The sequence below is a fragment of the Chiroxiphia lanceolata genome, chromosome 16 (assembly GCF_009829145.1).
Source record: "Chiroxiphia lanceolata isolate bChiLan1 chromosome 16, bChiLan1.pri, whole genome shotgun sequence".
In the NCBI taxonomy this organism is placed as follows: Eukaryota; Metazoa; Chordata; class Aves; order Passeriformes; family Pipridae; genus Chiroxiphia; species Chiroxiphia lanceolata.
This window is the reverse complement of record NC_045652.1, coordinates 1,864,908-1,883,116: the sequence shown is the minus strand read 5'-3', so window position 1 is coordinate 1,883,116 and position 18,209 is coordinate 1,864,908. Positions and strand designations below refer to the sequence as shown.

Genomic DNA, 18,209 nt, shown 5'->3' with positions numbered 1-18,209 from the left:
CCAAAACCACGAGGGGAGTTGTGTGTCCCACACACACCCGTGATCTTGTCACTAAGGGACCACCAGCGGCTCGTGCCACCACCCCCTGCCTTGCTGCAGCCAGCCCCGGGGGTCCATCCCAGCGCCTCCTCCCCGCCAGCCCCAGGGGAGAGTGACAGAGTTTGGGGAAGGGGTGACAGCGAGGAGGGGTGATGGGATGAGCACAGGGAGCCAGGCTGGCTCTCTGGAGGCTGCTCGGAGCCCCCTCCCCTGCCCCCGGGGTGTGCAGGCCAGCCTGGGGCTGCACTGCTGCCACCTCTCCCAGGGACAGAGAGTCTGCAGAGATGCCACTACGGCAGAGCCAGCTTGGCCCTGAGCATCCAACCTGCTGGATGGCACTGTGGCCACGGGCCACGGCCCGGAGCTCAGCTCCCGGCTGGGGGGACCTGTCCCTCCAGTGGGGTCTGGGGCCGTGTGGGGCAGGGCAGGGGAGACAGGGGCTGCCAGTGGCAGTGGTGGGACACACAATGACACACAGACAGGGACACTTGCTACATCGATGGCTGCCAGCACCTCCCACCATAGGGAGGCAGCCGGGGTTGCCAGGGGTCCTGGGCTGCCTGAAACCCCCCAGCTCCCCATCACCAGCCCGGTGCCCATCTCCTCATCCCTTCCCAGTCCCCACCAGCAGGGCAGGGATTGGTGGAAGGGGACAAATCATCACCCACTCAAACCTCCCCAAAGGCCTCCTCCATGGTGTGGGGTCATCGGCCTTCCCGCTCCCAGTCCAGGGATCAAGCACAGGGTGGGGGAGAGCCAGTGGGCACTGCCTGCCCCGGACCTCCCATCCACTACCCTCCCGACTCTTCCTCCCTGTACTGGGAGACCTCTCCCCATGCCACCCTGTGGGAAGCCTTGGAGGGGCAGCATGGCCATGGCAGGGCCGTGGGCACCCCTGTCCTCCCTGGCAGCGCGCGGTGCCCTTGGCTGGGCTCCCACCGCCGGCCTCACCCAGGCAGGGTGGGGGCATTGGCATCCTCGGCGCTGCAGAGCGCAACCAGTTCTGTCCTTTTCCTCTTCATTTGCGTTTCTTTTCCTTTTTTTTGCTTTGGGAGACCCAGAGCCTGGTCCCGGCTCGTGCCTCCACCACGAGCAGCTCCTCCCATCCCAGTTGCCGGGGCGGGGGGACAGGACGGGTCGTGCGGCCGCTGCCGCGGCGCCGTCAGACGCAGATCTCTATTGCTGTGGCCAGGACCATCTGTCCTTTGCCTTTGTCCTGCCGTCCATCTGTCCTGCTGGCCGTCCCCGGGGCGGCCGCGCTGGACTCGGGGCCGCGCGCTCCGCTCCCTTCTGTCAGGACGGTCCTCTTGAGCGGGGCGGGGGTGCAGGAGCCGGTGGCCTCGTGGCAGTGGGAGCCGGCCGGGAGCTTGTCCCTGGTGTGTTTGCGGGAGCGGTAGGAGGGCCGGCACCGCACCTCGGCCATCAGGTCGCACTTGATGAAGTAGAAAACCTCCTTGACGGGGCAGCGCTTCTCGGGGTCGAGGGCCAGCAGGCGCTGGAACATGCGCAGGGCACTGTCCGTGAAGCGCCGCCACTGCGAGGGCAGCCCCCCCAGCCGCCCCTTCTGCCACCGCACGAACTCCTCGAAGAAGGCATCGGACGCCACCGCCGCCTCCCAGGGAAAGTTGCCGGTGAGGACGCAGAAGATGAGCACCCCAAAAGCCCAGACATCGATGCTGGTGTCCACAGCAAAGCCCTCGGCCCGGCCGGCCTGGCACACCTCGGGCGCCGTGTAGGGGATGGTGCCACTGATGCGCTTGACCCGGCAGCCCACCTTGCGGGTCATGCCAAAGTCGGCCAGTTTGACGCGGCGGCAGTCGCGGTCGAAGAGCAGGACGTTCTCCGGTTTGATGTCCCGGTGCACCAGGCTCTTGCTGTGCATGTAGTCGAGGGCCAGGCCCAGCTGCTGCACACAGCGCTTCACCAGCTCCTCGGGGAGCCCCACCTGTGCAGACACGGCGTCAGCCACCCACCACCGAGCCCTGGAGTGTTCCCACCCAGCTCGGGGACCCCACACATATCTGTTACACATCCAACATGGTCATGGATGGCTTTATCTGGGTGCTTTCTGAGGCAGGGAGATGGGTGGTGGGTCCTGGGCCAGCTGAGGGATGGATGGTGACTCCCCATAGAACCCCAGGATGGTCTGGGTTGTAAGGGACCTTAAGGGCCATCTCATTTCACCACTTGCCATGAGCAGGGACACCTTCCACTAGACCAGGTTGCTCCAAGCCCCATCCAACCTGCCTTGAACACTTTCATGGTTCAGGCAGCCACAACTTCCCCAAGGGAAGGGTGATGGGAAGGCCACTCTAGGGATAGGTAACAGGCCTTAGGCCATCCTAGTGATGGATGATGGATCTCAGACCACCCAGGGGATGAGTGATAAGTCCCAGGCCACCCTACGGATGCATTACAAGGCCCAGATCACCCTAGGGAAGAGTGATGGGTCCCAGGTCACTCTAGGGATGGATGATGGATCTCAGCCACCCAGGGGATGGGTGATCAGTCCCAGACTTGCTTGTAGGTGCTTATGTTCAGGAGAGATCCACACAGGGCTGCCCAGTCCTTGCACCTGCAGCCCCCTCCCACAGGGGCACCAAAGCACCACAGCAGCTTTGCTCAGAGCCCTGGGGATACGGAGCCCCCACATCCCAAAAGGGCTCCCACGGGAGGGGCGGGGGCTCTCACCTGGGGAGGGATGATGTCGAAGAGGTCCCCACCAGGGGCATACTCCTGAGCGAAGACGTAGCAGTCCTCGGTCTCGAAGACCACGTCAAAGACCTTGATGATGAAGGGGCTGGAGGAGAGTGTGTTGGTGATGCTGAACTCCCGCAGGAAGTTCTTCAGCTTTGTCTTGCTCTTGTTGACGAACTTCAGGGCCATCTTGGTGCCTGTGGAGGGCAGGGGATGGAGGTGAGCCCGGGGCACGGTTGGGATGTGCCAGGCACTCTGCTCCCAGCACAGCCCCCTGCTCCACTCTCCCCTGCTCTCACCTGTGCTTTTGTGGGACACCAGGTCCACCTTGCCGTAGGTGCCCTTGCCGAGCTCGCGGATGAGGTCGTAGTGCTTGCTGATGTCGGTGCCTGAGAGGGTGCGGATGGCCAGGGACTGCATGTCCTCGGTGATGAGGGGCACCCCGCAGCAGGCCAGCTTGCGCGACGGCTCCTGCTCAATCGAACCCGCGCTCATGGTTGCGCTGCAAGGCAGAGGCGTGGCAGCATTTCAGTGGGTGCTACAAAGCCACCGTGTCCCGTCCCATCCCACCCCCAGGGCTGGAGCAGCCCCTGCTGAGTGCCACCCCTCTGTGCCCTGTGGCTACCAAACAAATTGCTCTGGAGAGGATGCTCCAGTCTCTGTGGGGCTGCAGCCGTGTGGGTCAGTGGTCCCTGTGCCACCAACTCAGGGGGATGTCTGGGGGCAAAGGGAGGGCTCAGGGCATGGCAGAGACAGGAGGGCAGGGACGTGGACACACACATGGACACACACACACACACATTTCCTCAGCCCTGGTGTGTTCACAGCCACCACACATTGAGGCCTTTAGAGGCTCCCCACTGCTGCCACAGTCCTCAGTGGGGACCCTGGCAGCCAGCCCTGTCCCCTCCACCACTGCAGCCCCCTCCAGAGCTGAGCCTCACACAAGCCAGTGACACTCCAGAGCAGAACCAGGGCCATGCTGCAGGCACCCGGCGGGATATGATGGCTCTTCCAGAAATCCCTCCATCATATCCCTCTGACTATCCATCAGCACTGACTCTTGGCCTCCCCCTGCCAAGGTGATGGATGCCCTGGTTCAGAGAATCACAGAATCACAGACTGGTTTCAGTTGCAAGGAGCTTCAAAGCTCAACTCATTCCACCCCCCTGCCATGGGCAGGGACACCTTCCTCTACACAAGGTTACTCCAAGCCCTCTCCAGCCTGGCCTTCAACACTTCCAGGGATGGGGCAGCCACAGCTTCTCTGGGCAACCTGTGCCAGGGCCTCACCACCCTCACAGGGAAGAATTCCTTCCCAATATCCCACCTAACCCTGCCCTCTGGCAGTGGGAAGCCATTCTCCTTTGTCCTCTCAGTCCAGGCCCTTGTCCCAAGTCCCTCTCCAGCTCTCTTGGAGCCCCTTTAGGCACTGGAAGGGGCTCCAAGGTCTCCCTGGAGCCTTCTCCAGCCTTTAAAATCCAAATTCTCTCAGCTTTTCCTCATAGCAGAGGTGCTCCATCCCAATAATCATCTTTGTGGCCTCCTCTGGCCTTGCTCTAACAGATCCACCTTTCCTGTGCTGTGGACCCCAGAGCTGGGCACGGTACTCCGGGTGGGATCTCACCAGAGCCGAGCAAGGGGTGGCCCAGCCAGCAGCACATGGACAACAGCACCAACATTCTTCACTCCCATCAAACCAGTGACTCTTTTTCTGCGCTCTGACCATCCCTACAACAAGAGCTGAGCTTGGAGTCACTCACCACACTGTCTTCAGGGTGCTGCTCATCCTCCATCACCCCCTGAAGCACCCACAACCCCCCAGGGTCAAGATCACACCCAACCCTTTCCCAACAAGACTGAGACTGATCTCCAACTTCTTCCTCCTTCCTTCCCTGCACCGTGCTGCCTCTCATCCCAAAGCAAAGCTCAGCTTCTTCACTTATTATAGTCATATTTTTTTCCCTGGGAAGTTGGGGAAAAAATAGAATAGGAACTTCAACATCATGATGTTCCAAAAATGTAACAGTTTGACTCATAAGATCTCCAAAGCAGCTCATCTCCATAGTGTTTCATTGGCCTCCTGGCAGAGGAGCACCATCTCAGCGTCTGGGTGCTGGAGGTGGAGGTGGATCAGTGCAGCAGCTTGCTGGAGGCAGGACTGAAAACAGCCCCCAGCATCCTGCAAGAAGAATTCCGTCTACACTTGGATTTACAATCACGCTCATCGATGTCTCTTAATTAACCGGTGTTGAAATGCAATTATTCACGTCAGGAAAGTTGGGCTTTGAGGAAAAAACCTGTTGGCTGGATGGGAGAGAGGAGGGGAAGGACTGATGCGTTACGGAAATGCTTTCCAAGACAAAGGCTGTTTGCTTTTCCTCTTGGCTCAACCTGTTGGGGTTTCCAGGTGTCTCTGACCGTCAACCAGGGAAAATCCATGAGAAACAGAGATCCCACCAAGCCCTGCTGTGGTCTGCACAGCTGGCACAGGGATGTGCTTCCAGGGACAGGGACGTTGCCAGGATCCTGCCGCAGTGCCGGCTCCGCACAGCACGCCCCGCTCTGCCAGGGCTAACGGGAACACGGAGCCATCAGCGATCCCGGGAGAGACCCAACAGCAGCGGTGACCAAAATACCAATGTGCCGAGACCGAGGCAAGCGTAAACACAGAAGTTTTCATTAAAAATTGAAATGCTTTTGAAAACATGTTGGGTTTGATGTGAGCAGCGAAGCGGGGCAGCAGCGGGTGGGAGCGAGGGCTCATTTCCAGCTCTGCACGCTCACAGGGACAGCTGGGATGGGGGAACAGCGGGACACAGGGAGATGATGGTGCCAATGCGGCAAGAGATCCCACCAACCTGACACAGCTGGGGCTGAGGTCTCGTGTCTTTGACTGCCCTCTGCGCCCAGGCCAGGCCCACCAACGTGCCAGATCGGGTCATCAGAGCCAAAATGGGGCCTTTTCTCGGCACACCAGCTCCTGTCCTGCCCCTAAACACCAGAAGAGCACCATGCCCAAAGGAAGCCAAACCCACCTTCTCCCAGCCCAGTTGTTTCGGGTGTTCTTGAAGGAGTTTTCCCAAGAAGGGAGTAAGGATGCACATCCCAGCTGAGCCCTGGCAAAGGCCCCCACCACTCTAGATCCTGGGAATGGCAAAGGGGCAGCAAAGCTGCTGCCACGTGGCACTGGGACCTGCCGCTCACCACAGGCAGTTCCTGCCGTCATCTCCGCATCCTGAACCGTTTCTCCTACTATTCAGACTAAAATTGTTCTGTGTTTAAGCTTCAGAACCGTTTATCTCATTGAGTGAGGAGGATAATCCACCCACTTCTTCCTTGCTCCCTGGCAGGTATTTATAGGCAGCCACTCGTCTCCGTCGGCAGCTGCTGCTCCTCTTCCCAAACCTCCCGGCTCCATCACCAACATCACAGAGCAAATCCCGGGAAGACATAATCCCATATCCAGAGCCCAGCATCCTGCCAGGTACTGGGGCCAGCACTAACAAACCATTCCCACTCTGATGCCACTCTTAGAAGGAGATGCTTTGCCCTGCTCTGCATCCTGCTCCACATCCCACGCCACTGCACACCCAGCCCTGGGCACATCGGCTCTGCCGATAACTAATTGCAAACTCATTAAGAGCTCATTGAGAGGAGCAGAGGACGCCCGGGAGAGCTGCCCCAGGCTCCCCTAGAGGAGGCTGCTGGAGCAGCAGCTGCTTGGAAATTAAGAGGGAAAGGGGGAAAAAATCCCTCTGGTCGCATCAGAGACTGACAGAAAAACAACCCATTTATTGAGGGAGGTTAAAGGAAAAGGGGTTGTGCTGAGCCCAATGCAGGACTGGAAGCCTGGCCAGGGGATGGGACTTGCACCATGGGCTGCTCTGGGAAAAGGAATTGAGAAAACAAAGGGAAAACTTATGCAAAGCAGGGCAGGGCCTTGGCAAGACCCCAATTTCTCTTTAAAGAGGGGAGAACTGAGAAACACGCAGCAGTGGGATGGGCACAGGCCCACACTGCTCTGTCCCTGCACTTGGTAGGTACTGGGCAGAGCTTTGATTTCTCCCTTTGCCATCCCCAAATCTTTAGTTACTAGCAGATAACACTGACTCCCCTCCAAGCCCAGCAGGCTGGAGGCCAAGGCACCCATCAGGAGGAAGCTGCCTCCCTTCACACTCTAACCAGCTCCCAAACCTCCCCTATTTTCCCCAAACTACCCACTGAGCCAGCAAAGTCATGTCCAAGGGGGGTTGGCCCTTTGCTGCTCCTGGTCCCCCTCCTCCCACACCACCCTGGTGCTGGGGTGTCACTGGGGCAAGGGGCCAGTGGTGCTTTGGCCGTGCCCCGAGTGGAGCCGCTGCCTCCCAGCGCCCCACTCCATTTCCAGACCCCACTGCCTCTGTTCCTGCCTGACCCTGTTCCTGCCTGACCCCGTTCCAGGGACATCCTCTCCTCTCCTCCGCACCGCTGGGACCCGCACAACAGATAACAGATATGAGCTGTGCTTCCTGGGGGCCGTGGCACGGTGGAGCCCAGGGAGGGCTTGCAAAGGCACCTTCACCTAACGAGGACGTCTCTGCAGGCACGGGGGGAGGACGAGCATCTCACAGGGGCTCGGAGCCACTGGTACCTGCCACGGCTGGGCAGCCTCCACCCCGGCCAGCCATTGCCTCCCACCCCGCCAAAAGCAGCAAAATGTGTAGGGAAAGAGTTCCTTCACCCAGGACCATCCAAAACCGCTCGGGATAAGCTGAGTATGTCCAGGAAGTGGTCGGTCACACGTGGCTCAGGGACATCAGCCTGTGGCAGCAGTTTGGGAACAGCCCCTCTGCCAGCATCCCGCAGCCTGGGAGGAGCAGCCACCCCCAAAGAGGCCATGGATGGGGTACATTTACATGCTCTCCTGCTGGCTCTGCAGGGAAGTCATCACCACCACCACTGGAACCACCCGAACTAGCACCAAACCTCCACCAAAGCACCTGCAGCAACTGGGACTTCCCAGTGACCCCAGTCTGGGCTGAATTGGCACTGAATTCCAAGGTATCCAACAATTCTCATACCAGCTCCTTGCCTATTCTAGAGCAGCCTTCTCAGCACCAGGGTCGTCTTCAGCAAAGCCAATGAACGCCCAGCCACGCGCAGGATCCCAGTTGGCAGGAGCTGCTCTCCCGGTGGGGATGTCCCAGCTGTGGGGCAGGGTCAGGCCCCCTCACACCCATCCATAGCGTCTCCTGCTGTGGGATCCATCTCTCATCCTGACTATCAGCCTGTGACAAGATTCCTCAGCCTCTGGTCCCAGGATTCAGGTTTCGCAGGCAAATTTGTGAAGAGCAAACAAAGCACCAGAACTCTCTCCTCCGACAGCTCCTGGGGAGCCACCGCTCTTCCTTCCTGCTGCTGTCCTCCGTGCCCTCTGCACTGCTCCCCCGGAGCTGCCAGCAGGATTTTCCCCGCCCTCATCCACACTGTGCTGTGCTGTCTCTGTCCATCGGCCCTGGTGACAGGACCTTGGCCACCTTTCAGTGCTTCGGCCTCCCGGGATTTCTGCTGCTCAGCGGGATGGTTTCGTTAGGACCTCAGCTCCTCCAGCCTCCAGCTGCTCCCGCCTTCACCGCCGGCACCGGGGATTTATGATTACTTCATTGTTTGATTGGTTTCATCAGCCTGTCATCATCTCCCTCCCAAAACTCTTCCACCAGCGCCAGCAGCACCGCACGGTTGGGATCTGCAAAGACAAATGCCCCGAACGGCACCTGCCCATTGCCTGGCCACCGGGTCCCCGGGGCAGGGCCAGCTAGCCCTCAGCCCTGCTCACTCCTGCGGGCAATGGGGGCACGTCACCCCACCACAAAAACCAGCACTGACACCACCCAAGAGGCTGCACAGTCTGTACGTGCCCCACGCAGCCCGGGCATCCCCCCTGCCTCAGCCCCGGCTCCCACCACTGGGAATGCTCCCAGGAAGGAGGGTGCTCCCACCGCCACCGTGCCTCATCTCCTCCCACGGCATCCCGGGCAGGGCACGGGCACACCCCGCTCAGGGTCACTCTGAGCGCCGGGCGGGTCGGGGGCTCGGCGTGTGGGCACCCAGCTCTGAGCTTCACCTCCCCGTGGGTGACACCTCGACACCGGCCTGGCACAGAGGGGTGCTGAGGCTGCACCACCCTGTCCCTGTCCCCAGTCCCGGTCCCCGAGATGTGGTGGGGCTCCCGGCTGGCGTCGCCTGCCCACAGCCACAGCGGCAGCGGGGCCGGACCTGGAGGAAAGTGGGTCACGCTCCCCCTTCCCCGCCACAGCCAGGGAGAGGATGGGATGGGATGGGATGGGATGGGATGGGATGGGATGGGATGGGATGGGATGGGATGGGATGGGATGGGATGGGATGGGATGGGATGGGATGGGATGGGATGGAGGCCGGGTCCACGACCGTGCCCGAGGGGACACGGGGGCACATTGCGGGGGGAAAAGGGGGACAGGGCAGGTGATGAGGGAACATAAGGGGACATGAGGGGACACAATGAAGGGACACGAGGGGACACAAGGCGAGATGACAAGAGGAGATGACATGGGGAGATGACAAGGGGACAAGAGAGGACACAATGAGGAGACAATGAGGGGACAGGAGGGGAGATGATGAGGGGGCTTGAGGGGAGATGACAAGAGGACATGAGGGGACAACGAGAGGAGGTAAGAGGGAAGACAGGAAGCTGATGAGGGAACACAAGGGGAGATGAGGGAACATGGAAAACAAGGGGAGATGACATGGGGAGGTGATGAGGGTACACAAGGGTACACAATGAGAGGACACGATGGGAGGTGATGAGGGGACACGAGGGGACATGGCCTGAGCTGCCCCCGAGGCCGCCTCTCCCTGCTTCCAGCTGCCTTCCACCTCAGCGCATCCTTCCAGACGCCCCCAAATCCATCGGGAGCCCCCGGGGACCAGCCCCCCGATCCCCCGGCCCCGGCTCCGCTCCGGTGTCGCTCAACGCCCCGCCGTCCCCGTCCCTCCTCCCCGTCCCCCCCGCGCCGTGCCGGGGCCGCCCGGAGCGCAGGTGCCATCGGCCGCAGGAGGGACCCGGGCCGGGGAGGGCGGCCGATCCCGGGGGGCAGCGCCCGCACCGCGCGGTGCCTCTCCCCGCTCCGTTCATCCCGGAGCCCCGGCTGTACCGGGATGAGGGGTTTGCCCCCTCCCAGCGCCGTGCGGGCAAACAAAGGGCGGCCTCGGTACCGGGCGGGCAGCGTCTCCCGCACCCCCATAGCCGCACCCCCATCGCCCCAGCTCATCCCCGCAGCCCCAGCCCCGCACCGCCGCCTTACCGGAGGGACGAGCCGCCGCCGCGCCCCGTCCCCGGCGGGAGAGGAGCCGCTGCTGCCGCCCTCCGCTCGCCCCGCCGGGCTCCTCATGCCGCGGCCCCGCCGCCGCCGCCGCCGGAGGAGCGGAGCGGAGCGGAGCCGAGCCCCCCGCAGCCCCCGGCAGCGCCCGCCCCGCGCCGCGCTCCGCCCGCACCGGCACCGGCGCCGCCCTGGGGAGGGAGCGCGGAGCGGGAGGAGCGGGAGGAGCGGGGGGGCTCCGCCACCGGCCCCGCGGGGATGGGGAGATGCGCGATGAGGGATGCGGAGCGCTGCTTGTCCCCGCCCTCCATGTAGCTGAAGGGATTAAGAGCGGGAGTAGCCCTGGAGAGGGGGGTCAGGGATGAGCCGCCCCCTCCCCACCGGGTGCGGAGCTCCGGTACCGCGGGTTCGGCACGGAGCAGACCACGGGGCTGGGGACAATAGAGGTGAGACTGGTGCTCCTAAGGGGTCAGCTTCACACCCCTCACCCACCCAAGGACCCCGATAGTCCAAGCTTGGAGCATATGGGGGTCAGCAGCACCAGCACCATGCAGCAGGAATATCCAGGCACAGGACTGATCCTGCTGCTCACTGGTCCCCTGGGCACACCCTGAGCCCTCCAAGGCTCTGGTCCCTTTCCCTTGGCACAGGTGATGTCCACCGTGGTGTGGGTGATGCTCACCATGAATCCTAGAGTCACAGAATGGTTTGGATGGAAAGGGACCTGCCATGGGCAGGGACACCTTCCACTAGACCAGGTTGCTCCAAGGCCCATCCAACCTGTCCTTGAATGCTTCCAGGGATGGGGCAGCCACAGCTTCTGTGGGCAATCTGTTCCACCCGGCACAGGTGATGCCCCACCATAGCACAGGCTGCTCCCCAAGAGCTGCTCCTCACTACATGCAGGACATGAGGCTTCCCACGGATGGTAGGACCCTTTGGGCTGAGCTAGGGAACACCAGCTGAGGCGAAGGCAACACAGAGGCTTTCCTTCAGCCTCCTTAAATTTGGCAACACGCTCAGCAAGTGATGCCAGAGCTGGGCACCAGCAGCTCCCAGGTACCTCCAGGCCAGGGGACAGTGACAGTTTTTCTGGAGGAAGGCGAGGGGTAGGCACTGTGCTCTTCCTTGGAGCACCCCTGGGCACATCTCCTCTTCCTGCTTTCCCTCTGTCCCCTCAGACGCCGAGCAGGGACATTTAACACAGACCACAGTTTGTTTGACTCTCAGCTGGGTGCTGGGTCCCTTTGCTGGGTCCCTGATGCCACTTTGACCTGACCCACAGCCATGGGGCTTCCTCATGTTCTGAGGGGGGGCAGTGTGCTGTTCCCACACACCAGTTGTGCCTGCTCTGCTGGGATTGGGGCTGTCCCATTGCCCCCTGAGCCACCTGGACAGGGCCGGGGAGCCATCGGCACTGACTCACTGCCGGCTCTGATCTGCTCCTGTAGAGGACGCAGAGCAATGAATCTTTTCATGAATGACTTTAAAGCAGGAGGGTGAATCACACTCCAGTACTGTGCTTTAATTTGTGTCAGGATCGGCTGTGCCACTGTCACCCTCTTCCCGCTTGGCAGCTGCACGGGGCACTGCCAGCCCCAGGGTCTGGGCCCTGGGAAAGGCTCACAGTGCCAGTGCCCTCAGTCTCCCTCCACTCACCAGTTCCTGTAATAGCTCCAGCACCCGTGGCTCGAATGCTCCCAGTGTGGGTGATCCCCACTGGGATGTGGGTGATCCCCACTGGGATGTGGGCATCCGTGTGGCGTGAGGGCAGAAATTCCAGAGCCCAGTGCCCCAGCAAGCCAAGGTGGGCTGGATGGGGGCTGACGGTGCCCAGAGCAGCTGCTGTGGGGCTGGGAAAGGGGTGGCACAGGGCAGGAGAGCATCGTGGGGTGAGGATGCTGGGAAAAGGGAAAGTTCTGGGAGATGGGGGCAGAGCTGCAGTGCTCTCTGCACCATTGGGCCAGTAGGACACAGGCCGGTGAAAGCCACACCTGCCTTCCTTGCACACCCCACTCCATGGGCTGCTGGGGACAGAGTGGGTCCAGCCTTGCCCCTTCCCAAGTCCCATGTCAGCCTGTGTCCCCTGCCTGTCCTTGCCATGCCATTCCAGCTCCCACAGCCTCCCGCTTGCAGCATTCCAAGCTGCTCCTCTGAGCTCTCCTTTGGCTCCTGCCCTATTTATAGCTCAGGGCTGTTTCTAGGTCAGGTGGGAGGTGCCAGTGCCCAGGGAGCCAGCCCAGGAACCATGGCAGGCTGCGGGGATGGTGTCACAGGTCCTACACATGGATCATCTCCGAGTGTCACCACCCCGGTGCTGGAGGATGGGGCTGTGCTATGCTCCGGGTACACAGAGGCTGAGCTGGCAGTGAGGGACCAACTGGGCCTGGCAGGGCTCCGTGGGACTCTGTGGGACTCCATGGGACTCCATGGGGCTTGGTGGGGCTCAGCAGGGCTCAGTGGAGCTCTATGGGACTCCATGGAGCTTTGTGGAGTTCTATGGGGCTCCATGGGACTCATCAGGACTCCATGGGACTCCATGAGGTTCACCAGGTCTTTGTAGGGCTTTGTAAGGCTCAGCAGGGCTCCATGGAAGATTCCACGGGGTTCCATTGGCTTATCAGCACTCCATGGGGTTCTGTGGGGATCTCTGGGGCTCCATGGGGCTTAATGGATCTCTGTGGGGCTCAGCCGGACTCTAGGGGACACCATGTGGCTCTGTGGGACTCTGTGGGGCTCCATGGGGCTTGTCAGCTCCCTTTGTGGCTTCCAGGCTGCAGCTCAGGCCCTTGCCAGCATGTGGGTCACACACACACTGAGTAATAGTAACACCAGTAGTACCAGGGAGCATTTGCACCGAGCTTGTGGCCTTCAAAGCACTCCCAGAATATTAATAACTAATTAAGATTAACGAGATGAAAGAAACCGGATCAAATATGTTTATCACCTCATACAATCCCAAACCGTGCAAAGATCCCCCAGCTCCCCGAGGGACAACGAGTGTCCCTGGGATTTCTGCTCAGAAAGGGAATATCCAGCTTGTGCCATGGGATGTGCTTGGACAGGGTGGGTGGCGGGAAGTGACCTGGAAAGCCCAAAATTTTTTCAGCGAGGCAAATCCCCTCGGAATTCAGCGAGAAGGTCGGTTGTCCCTTCGGCGTCGCTTGGCCGGAGCAGGAGCCCAGGGGCTGAGCCCCCCACGATCGGGGTTCCACTGCCCCCCGCAGCCTGTCACGCACCGGTGACACGAGCTAAAACCTGCCGGGCTTGCTGCGGGGATGCTGGGAAGGAGGAGAGGGAGGGAAGCGGGGAGGCTGACGCGGGAGCGGAGCACGCCGGGAGCCGCAAAGGGAACCGCTCGTCCCGGGGGGCTCCGGCGTGTCCCGGCTGGGGGCCGAACACCCCCCACCCCTCCAGCCCGGGGGGAGCTGGGTGCCCCCTCCGTTCCTGGGGACAGCGCCCATCCACGGGGAATTCCAGGGTAAAGGGGATTGGTGGGAGCTGGTTCCCGGACTCTGGACGGGGGGCTCAGCGCCCCCCACCTCGGTGGTCCCCCCCGCGTGTGTTGCCATCCCATGTGGTGGCAGCCGGGATGAGATTCCCAGCGGCTGCTCTCAAGGTCGGGGAGGGGACACGACCCGGGAGCTGTGGGGCAGCGGTGGGCACACGCCAAGCCCCTGCTAGCGGCCCTTGGGGTGATGTCCCTGTCCTCGGAGCCCCAGGGCCCGTCCGTGCTCCCGGGGGACATGAGATGGACCCCAACAGCCGGGCGGGGGGCACAGCGTCCTGCGGGCTGGGTCAGGACCTGCAGCACCGGCCGCACTTGCCGGGAGCTTGGGAATGGTGTTGGCTCTGGAGCCGAATGATGTCTGTGCAGCTACCGGGCTGGAAGGAAACAGAAGGGAGTTCTTTTGAATGGGTTTCCCGGGAAAAGAGGCAGAACGTGTTTCTTCTGGGAGAGGGAGGGACTGAACTGGGGGCACGGGGAGAGCAACGGGGTCTGCCCTGGCACCCCGACACCTCGGCACCCCGGTACCCAGCACCATCCAGCACCGCACGGCGCCGGCCGCCTCCGCTCGCAGACCGTTCTCCTGGCACCATCTAGAGGCTGCGGGGACAGGCACGGGGGGGACAGACATGGGGGGGAACAGGCACGGGAGGACAGACATGGGGGGGAACAGACAAGGGGGGATAGATGCTGCCACAGCACCCATGCGTGGGGCCCACTTACTGCCCCTGGCGCAGGTGGCAGGACCAGGGAGCACCCTCTGATAGCACCCTTTGGTCACCCGAGGGGAGCCTACCCCACTGGGGCTGTGCTGGAGGTGACATGCGATGACAGCCATGTCACCATGGGATGCAGACAGGCTCAGGGACAGACTGGTGACAACTAGAGGGGTGTTCAGACACAGGGACCCCCCCAGCGTAGCCCATCTTGGAGCAGGGCAGGACAGGCACAAGCCAAGGATGTTCCTGCTTCTCCATCCCCCTGCGGCCACCATTCAGGACTCTGGTCCACCACACTGCCACCCTGGGTGCTCCCTCTGTGGCTGAGAACAACAAACTGTGACACCTGTGACCCATCACAGTGTGGATGAATGCTGCCAGTCAGGTCCAGCCCCAGGCTGTATGGGATGGGAGCCCTGGGAATTCTGTGCATCCCTCAGCCAGCGGCACCCACACACAAGGCCCCTCTTGATCCCTGGTCTCCCTGTCCCCCCCACCTGGGCAGTGACTCACGGGAACCAAGGCTCCAAAACCCCAGGATTTACACCAAAACAAATCCTACAACTTCCTGCACACCAGGAGGAAGGACAGACTGCCTGGATTTGTGCCACACCCACAGCCCAGCCGGTGGCCCTGAGCCCCCCCAGCCCTCACCCTGGGCAGCCAGTGCCTGGCAGGCTCCTGGCTGGAGAGGGTGGGAGCTCTGCTCTGGGGATGAAGGCATGGCACAGGAGCTGGCAGTGGCTCAGTGCCACAGAGGAGCAGTTGGGCACAACATGTTCCAGCATTCACACCTCGCATCCTCACCGGCTGCCCGGCTAATTCCGGCACATTCTCCTTGGCTGCCGCTCAGCAGCGCCGATGGCAGAGGAGATTTTGGGGAAGGGGGAGGTGAGTGCCGGTGATGCTGCTGAGAGGGACAGGCCTTGGGAAGCCTCGTGGCTGCCCTTGGGGACCCTCAAACTGCTCTGGCCCCCTGGCCCCAGCCAGCCAGGGAAGAGGAGAGACTGGCCAGGGACCCTGCTCAGGTGGGCAGGAGTGGGTGGGATGTCTCAAGGATGGATTTGGGATAGCTCTGGAATACACATCGCTGCCCACAGCCCCGCTCCCATGAGCACACCAGCATGTCATGGCACGGCACAGGATGCCCACTGGGTTCCCCAGAGAGCTGCTGCCAGGGAAGCACATGGCAGACACTCACACGTGCTGTGCACCGCAGCCTCTCCGGGCACTGCACAGCTCAGAATGGGGCTCTGGACTCCTCCGGCCAGGAGAGGATGCACCTACTCCAAAGGAAACTTTGGCATGGCCCATGCCAGACTCTGTCCCCCAGCCCCGTTCGGTGCCCTGCTCCCATGCCATGCCCCACCATGGGCTCATGGCACGGCCCCACCAGCGCTGTGTCCCCACCAGTGGTGTCCCGGGACCCGCGGCACTGACCTGTGCAGGTGCAGGGGCTGCAGCTCCTCTTTCTGGAAGCAGACGAAGCAGAAGGAATCCATCGCTCGGCTCCAGTGGCCGCCGTGCCCGGGCGAGGGGGACCGCAGGGCACGCAGTGCCGGAGGGGTGTTGGCATCTTCCTTGCCGGTGCCGGCGGTGGCCTGAGGCTCACGCTGGCCCTCTCGGGGCCATGGTGTCGGGGGGCCCGTCACACGGCCGGGCTGAGCACCGGGACCGGCCGCTCACCGGGCACGGGGGCAGCGCCGGGATGTGTCGTGTCCCATCGTGTCGCCCTCGCTCCGGGGCTGACGATGCCCAGTGCCGCCCCGGCACCCATCGTGCAGCCCGGCCGGCGGCAGTGCCATTCCTCAGCGGGTGCGAGCCGGCACCTGGGATGGCATCACCCGGGCGAGGGGTCCGAGCCCTGCGGTGCTTCAGAGGCCGCGAGAAGCGGCTGCCCCGTGGCACCGGACGGTGCTCGTGTGGCTGTGAGGGAAAAGTGTCCCCTGCAGCAGGTGGGGTCCAGCAGGCGCTGGCAGGATCCAGCGGGGTCTGGAAGGGGTCTGGCAGGCAGGTGGCCGGGTCGGGAGCCCAGCACGCTGGTGGAGGAGGAAAGTTGTGTCGTCGTGGAGCGGCGGCTCCGCGGGGCTCGTCTCACCGGTGGAGCAGCCGCTCGCTCTGACAGCTAAACCAGCGTGCGAGTATTAATAGCTCCAGACTCCCGCGGCGAGGCTGGAAGTTAACTCCTCGCCTGCCGCCTGCCCGAGCTCCAGCCGCCCTCTCCCGGCGCCGGGCGGCTGCCTCGGGGCTCGCCAGGGCTGCAGCTGAGACCTGGCAAACTCAGCCCGCCCGCCCCGGGCACGGGGTGTCACCGAGGGACCTCCGTCCCCACTGCCCGTCTGACTTCCCAGGCTCTGACACAGGAGACATTGCACAATCCGGGGGGAAATCTCTTAGCCTGGGTGCCCGTGGGTGCCCTGTGCCCTGCCAACGGTGGAGTGAGTGGCCTGGGAGCCATCCTGGAGCCATCCTGGAGCCATCCTGGAGGATTGCTCCCCACTGCAGGGCACATGACAGGAGCACCATGGTGCCTTGTGAGGGGTGTCCCTGTTCCACAGTCTGTGTCCGTGCCCCACGAGTGGCATCTTTGCCCCACAGTTGGTCTCCCTGCCCCAAGAGGGACCATTGGTACAAGGCAGGGTGGCCATGCCAGCAGTGTCCAGCTGCTCCAGGCCGATAAGCCAGGCCAGCACCCTGGGCCAGGTGCCTATGAGGCCCCATGCACTCACCATTACCCATCCACTGGGACCAGCTCAGGGACCAGCACACATCCCCCAGATCCCTGAGATCTGGTCCATCACCCCAGCCCACATCCAGAACCCTGGGACAGAAGCAAAGGGCATGTCTTTGGGAAGTGGGAGCAGGAGGACATGGAGAGGTTTCCCCAGCTTGGCCCATGGGCTTCGTCATCTCTCCCCCTGAATTATTGAGTGCATGGCTCTGCCTGCAGCATGTCTGCTCCAGCCACATCCCCAACTAATGGCAAAAATTGATGGCTTTTTAGTTCCTCATGGCCAGAAAGCTCCAGCTGTGCTGCTCTGGGTCCTGTCCCCCAGGAGAGAGATGGAACCAGCCTGGAGGGTAGTTTATCCCGATTTCATCTCATAGAATCACAGAACCATGGAATGGTTTGGGTTGGAAGGGACCTTAAAGACCATCTCATTCCTGCCATGGGCAGGGACACCTCCCACCAGCCCAGGTTGCTCCAAACCCCGTCCAACCTGGTCTTGGACACTTCCAGAGATGGGGCAGCCACAGCTTCTCTGGGCAACCTGTGCCAGGGCCTCACCACCCTCACAGGGAAGAATTTCTTCCCAATATCCCATCTAACCCTGCCCTGTGTCAGTGGGAAGCCATTCACTCTTGTCCTGTCCCTCCAGTCCTTGTCCCCAGTCCCTCTCCAGCTCTCCTGGAGCCCCTTTAGGGACTAGAAGGGGCTCTCAGGTCTCCCTGGAGCCTTCTCTTCTCCAGGCTGAACATCCCCAGCTCTCCCAGCCTGGCATAAGAGCTGTGCAGAGTGTTTGCAGTGATCCTGTTTCCATGCTGGTCCCTGTGAGCCCCTCTCCTGCCCATGGAATGTAGATGGGTACCCCCACCACAGCCAGACTCCCATGGTCCCCCAGGCCCCCCCAGTGCGGCGCCAGGGCCCTGGCACCCACCCAGGCACCCACTCACCAGGAACAGGCTGCAAGGAGCAACAAAAAATGTTAAAATTTAATGCCTCAGCTAATGGGCCGAGTGGAGCGGAGCAGAAACACAGAATAAAAGGGAACGGGCCAGTGTGTCCAGTTGCTGGGAGCCCCTGATCCCACTCCACACTGTACTTCCTGGAAGAAGGGGAGACCTTCCCTGGCTAATGGGAGCCTGCTGCCCCCTCGCTCAATAAAAACCCAGTAGTGTCAACCCAGA

At 62.0% G+C, this 18,209-nt stretch overlaps 1 protein-coding gene across 4 annotated transcripts; it reads right to left on the bottom strand.

Moving 5' to 3' along the window:
• Positions 1-323: 323 nt before the first annotated feature.
• Positions 324-16,401, bottom strand: SBK1 (SH3 domain binding kinase 1). 4 transcript variants are annotated; one of them, XM_032704185.1, is made up of 5 exons: positions 10,059-10,097; positions 7,800-8,464; positions 3,036-3,238; positions 2,731-2,933; positions 324-1,984 (listed from the first exon to the last, which is right to left on the bottom strand). In XM_032704185.1, exons 3-5 carry the CDS (start codon positions 3,229-3,231, stop codon positions 1,202-1,204), a joined length of 1,182 nt encoding a protein of 393 aa, XP_032560076.1. In that variant the 5' UTR covers positions 3,232-3,238; positions 7,800-8,464; positions 10,059-10,097; the 3' UTR covers positions 324-1,201. The 4 variants fall into 4 exon arrangements, with proteins under 4 accessions (XP_032560076.1, XP_032560073.1, XP_032560077.1 ...); XM_032704182.1 differs by lacking the exons at positions 7,800-8,464; positions 10,059-10,097 and adding an exon at positions 15,741-16,401; XM_032704186.1 differs by lacking the exon at positions 7,800-8,464 and having other exon boundaries at positions 10,059-10,099.
• Positions 16,402-18,209: the final 1,808 nt, after the last annotated feature.

Bases quoted from the DNA above. Each gene is read 5' to 3' on its own strand.
- SBK1 (XM_032704182.1), bottom strand. From the start codon at position 15,802: ATGGATTCCTTCTGCTTCGTCTGCTTCCAGAAAGAGGAGCTGCAGCCC. The intron at 3,239-15,740 runs GTCAGTGCCGCG...TCTGCCTTGCAG, and splicing joins CAGCCCCTGCACCTGCACAG to CGCAACCATGAGCGCGGGTT. The intron at 2,934-3,035 runs GTGAGAGCAGGG...TGCCCTCCACAG, and splicing joins GGTGTCCCACAAAAGCACAG to GCACCAAGATGGCCCTGAAG.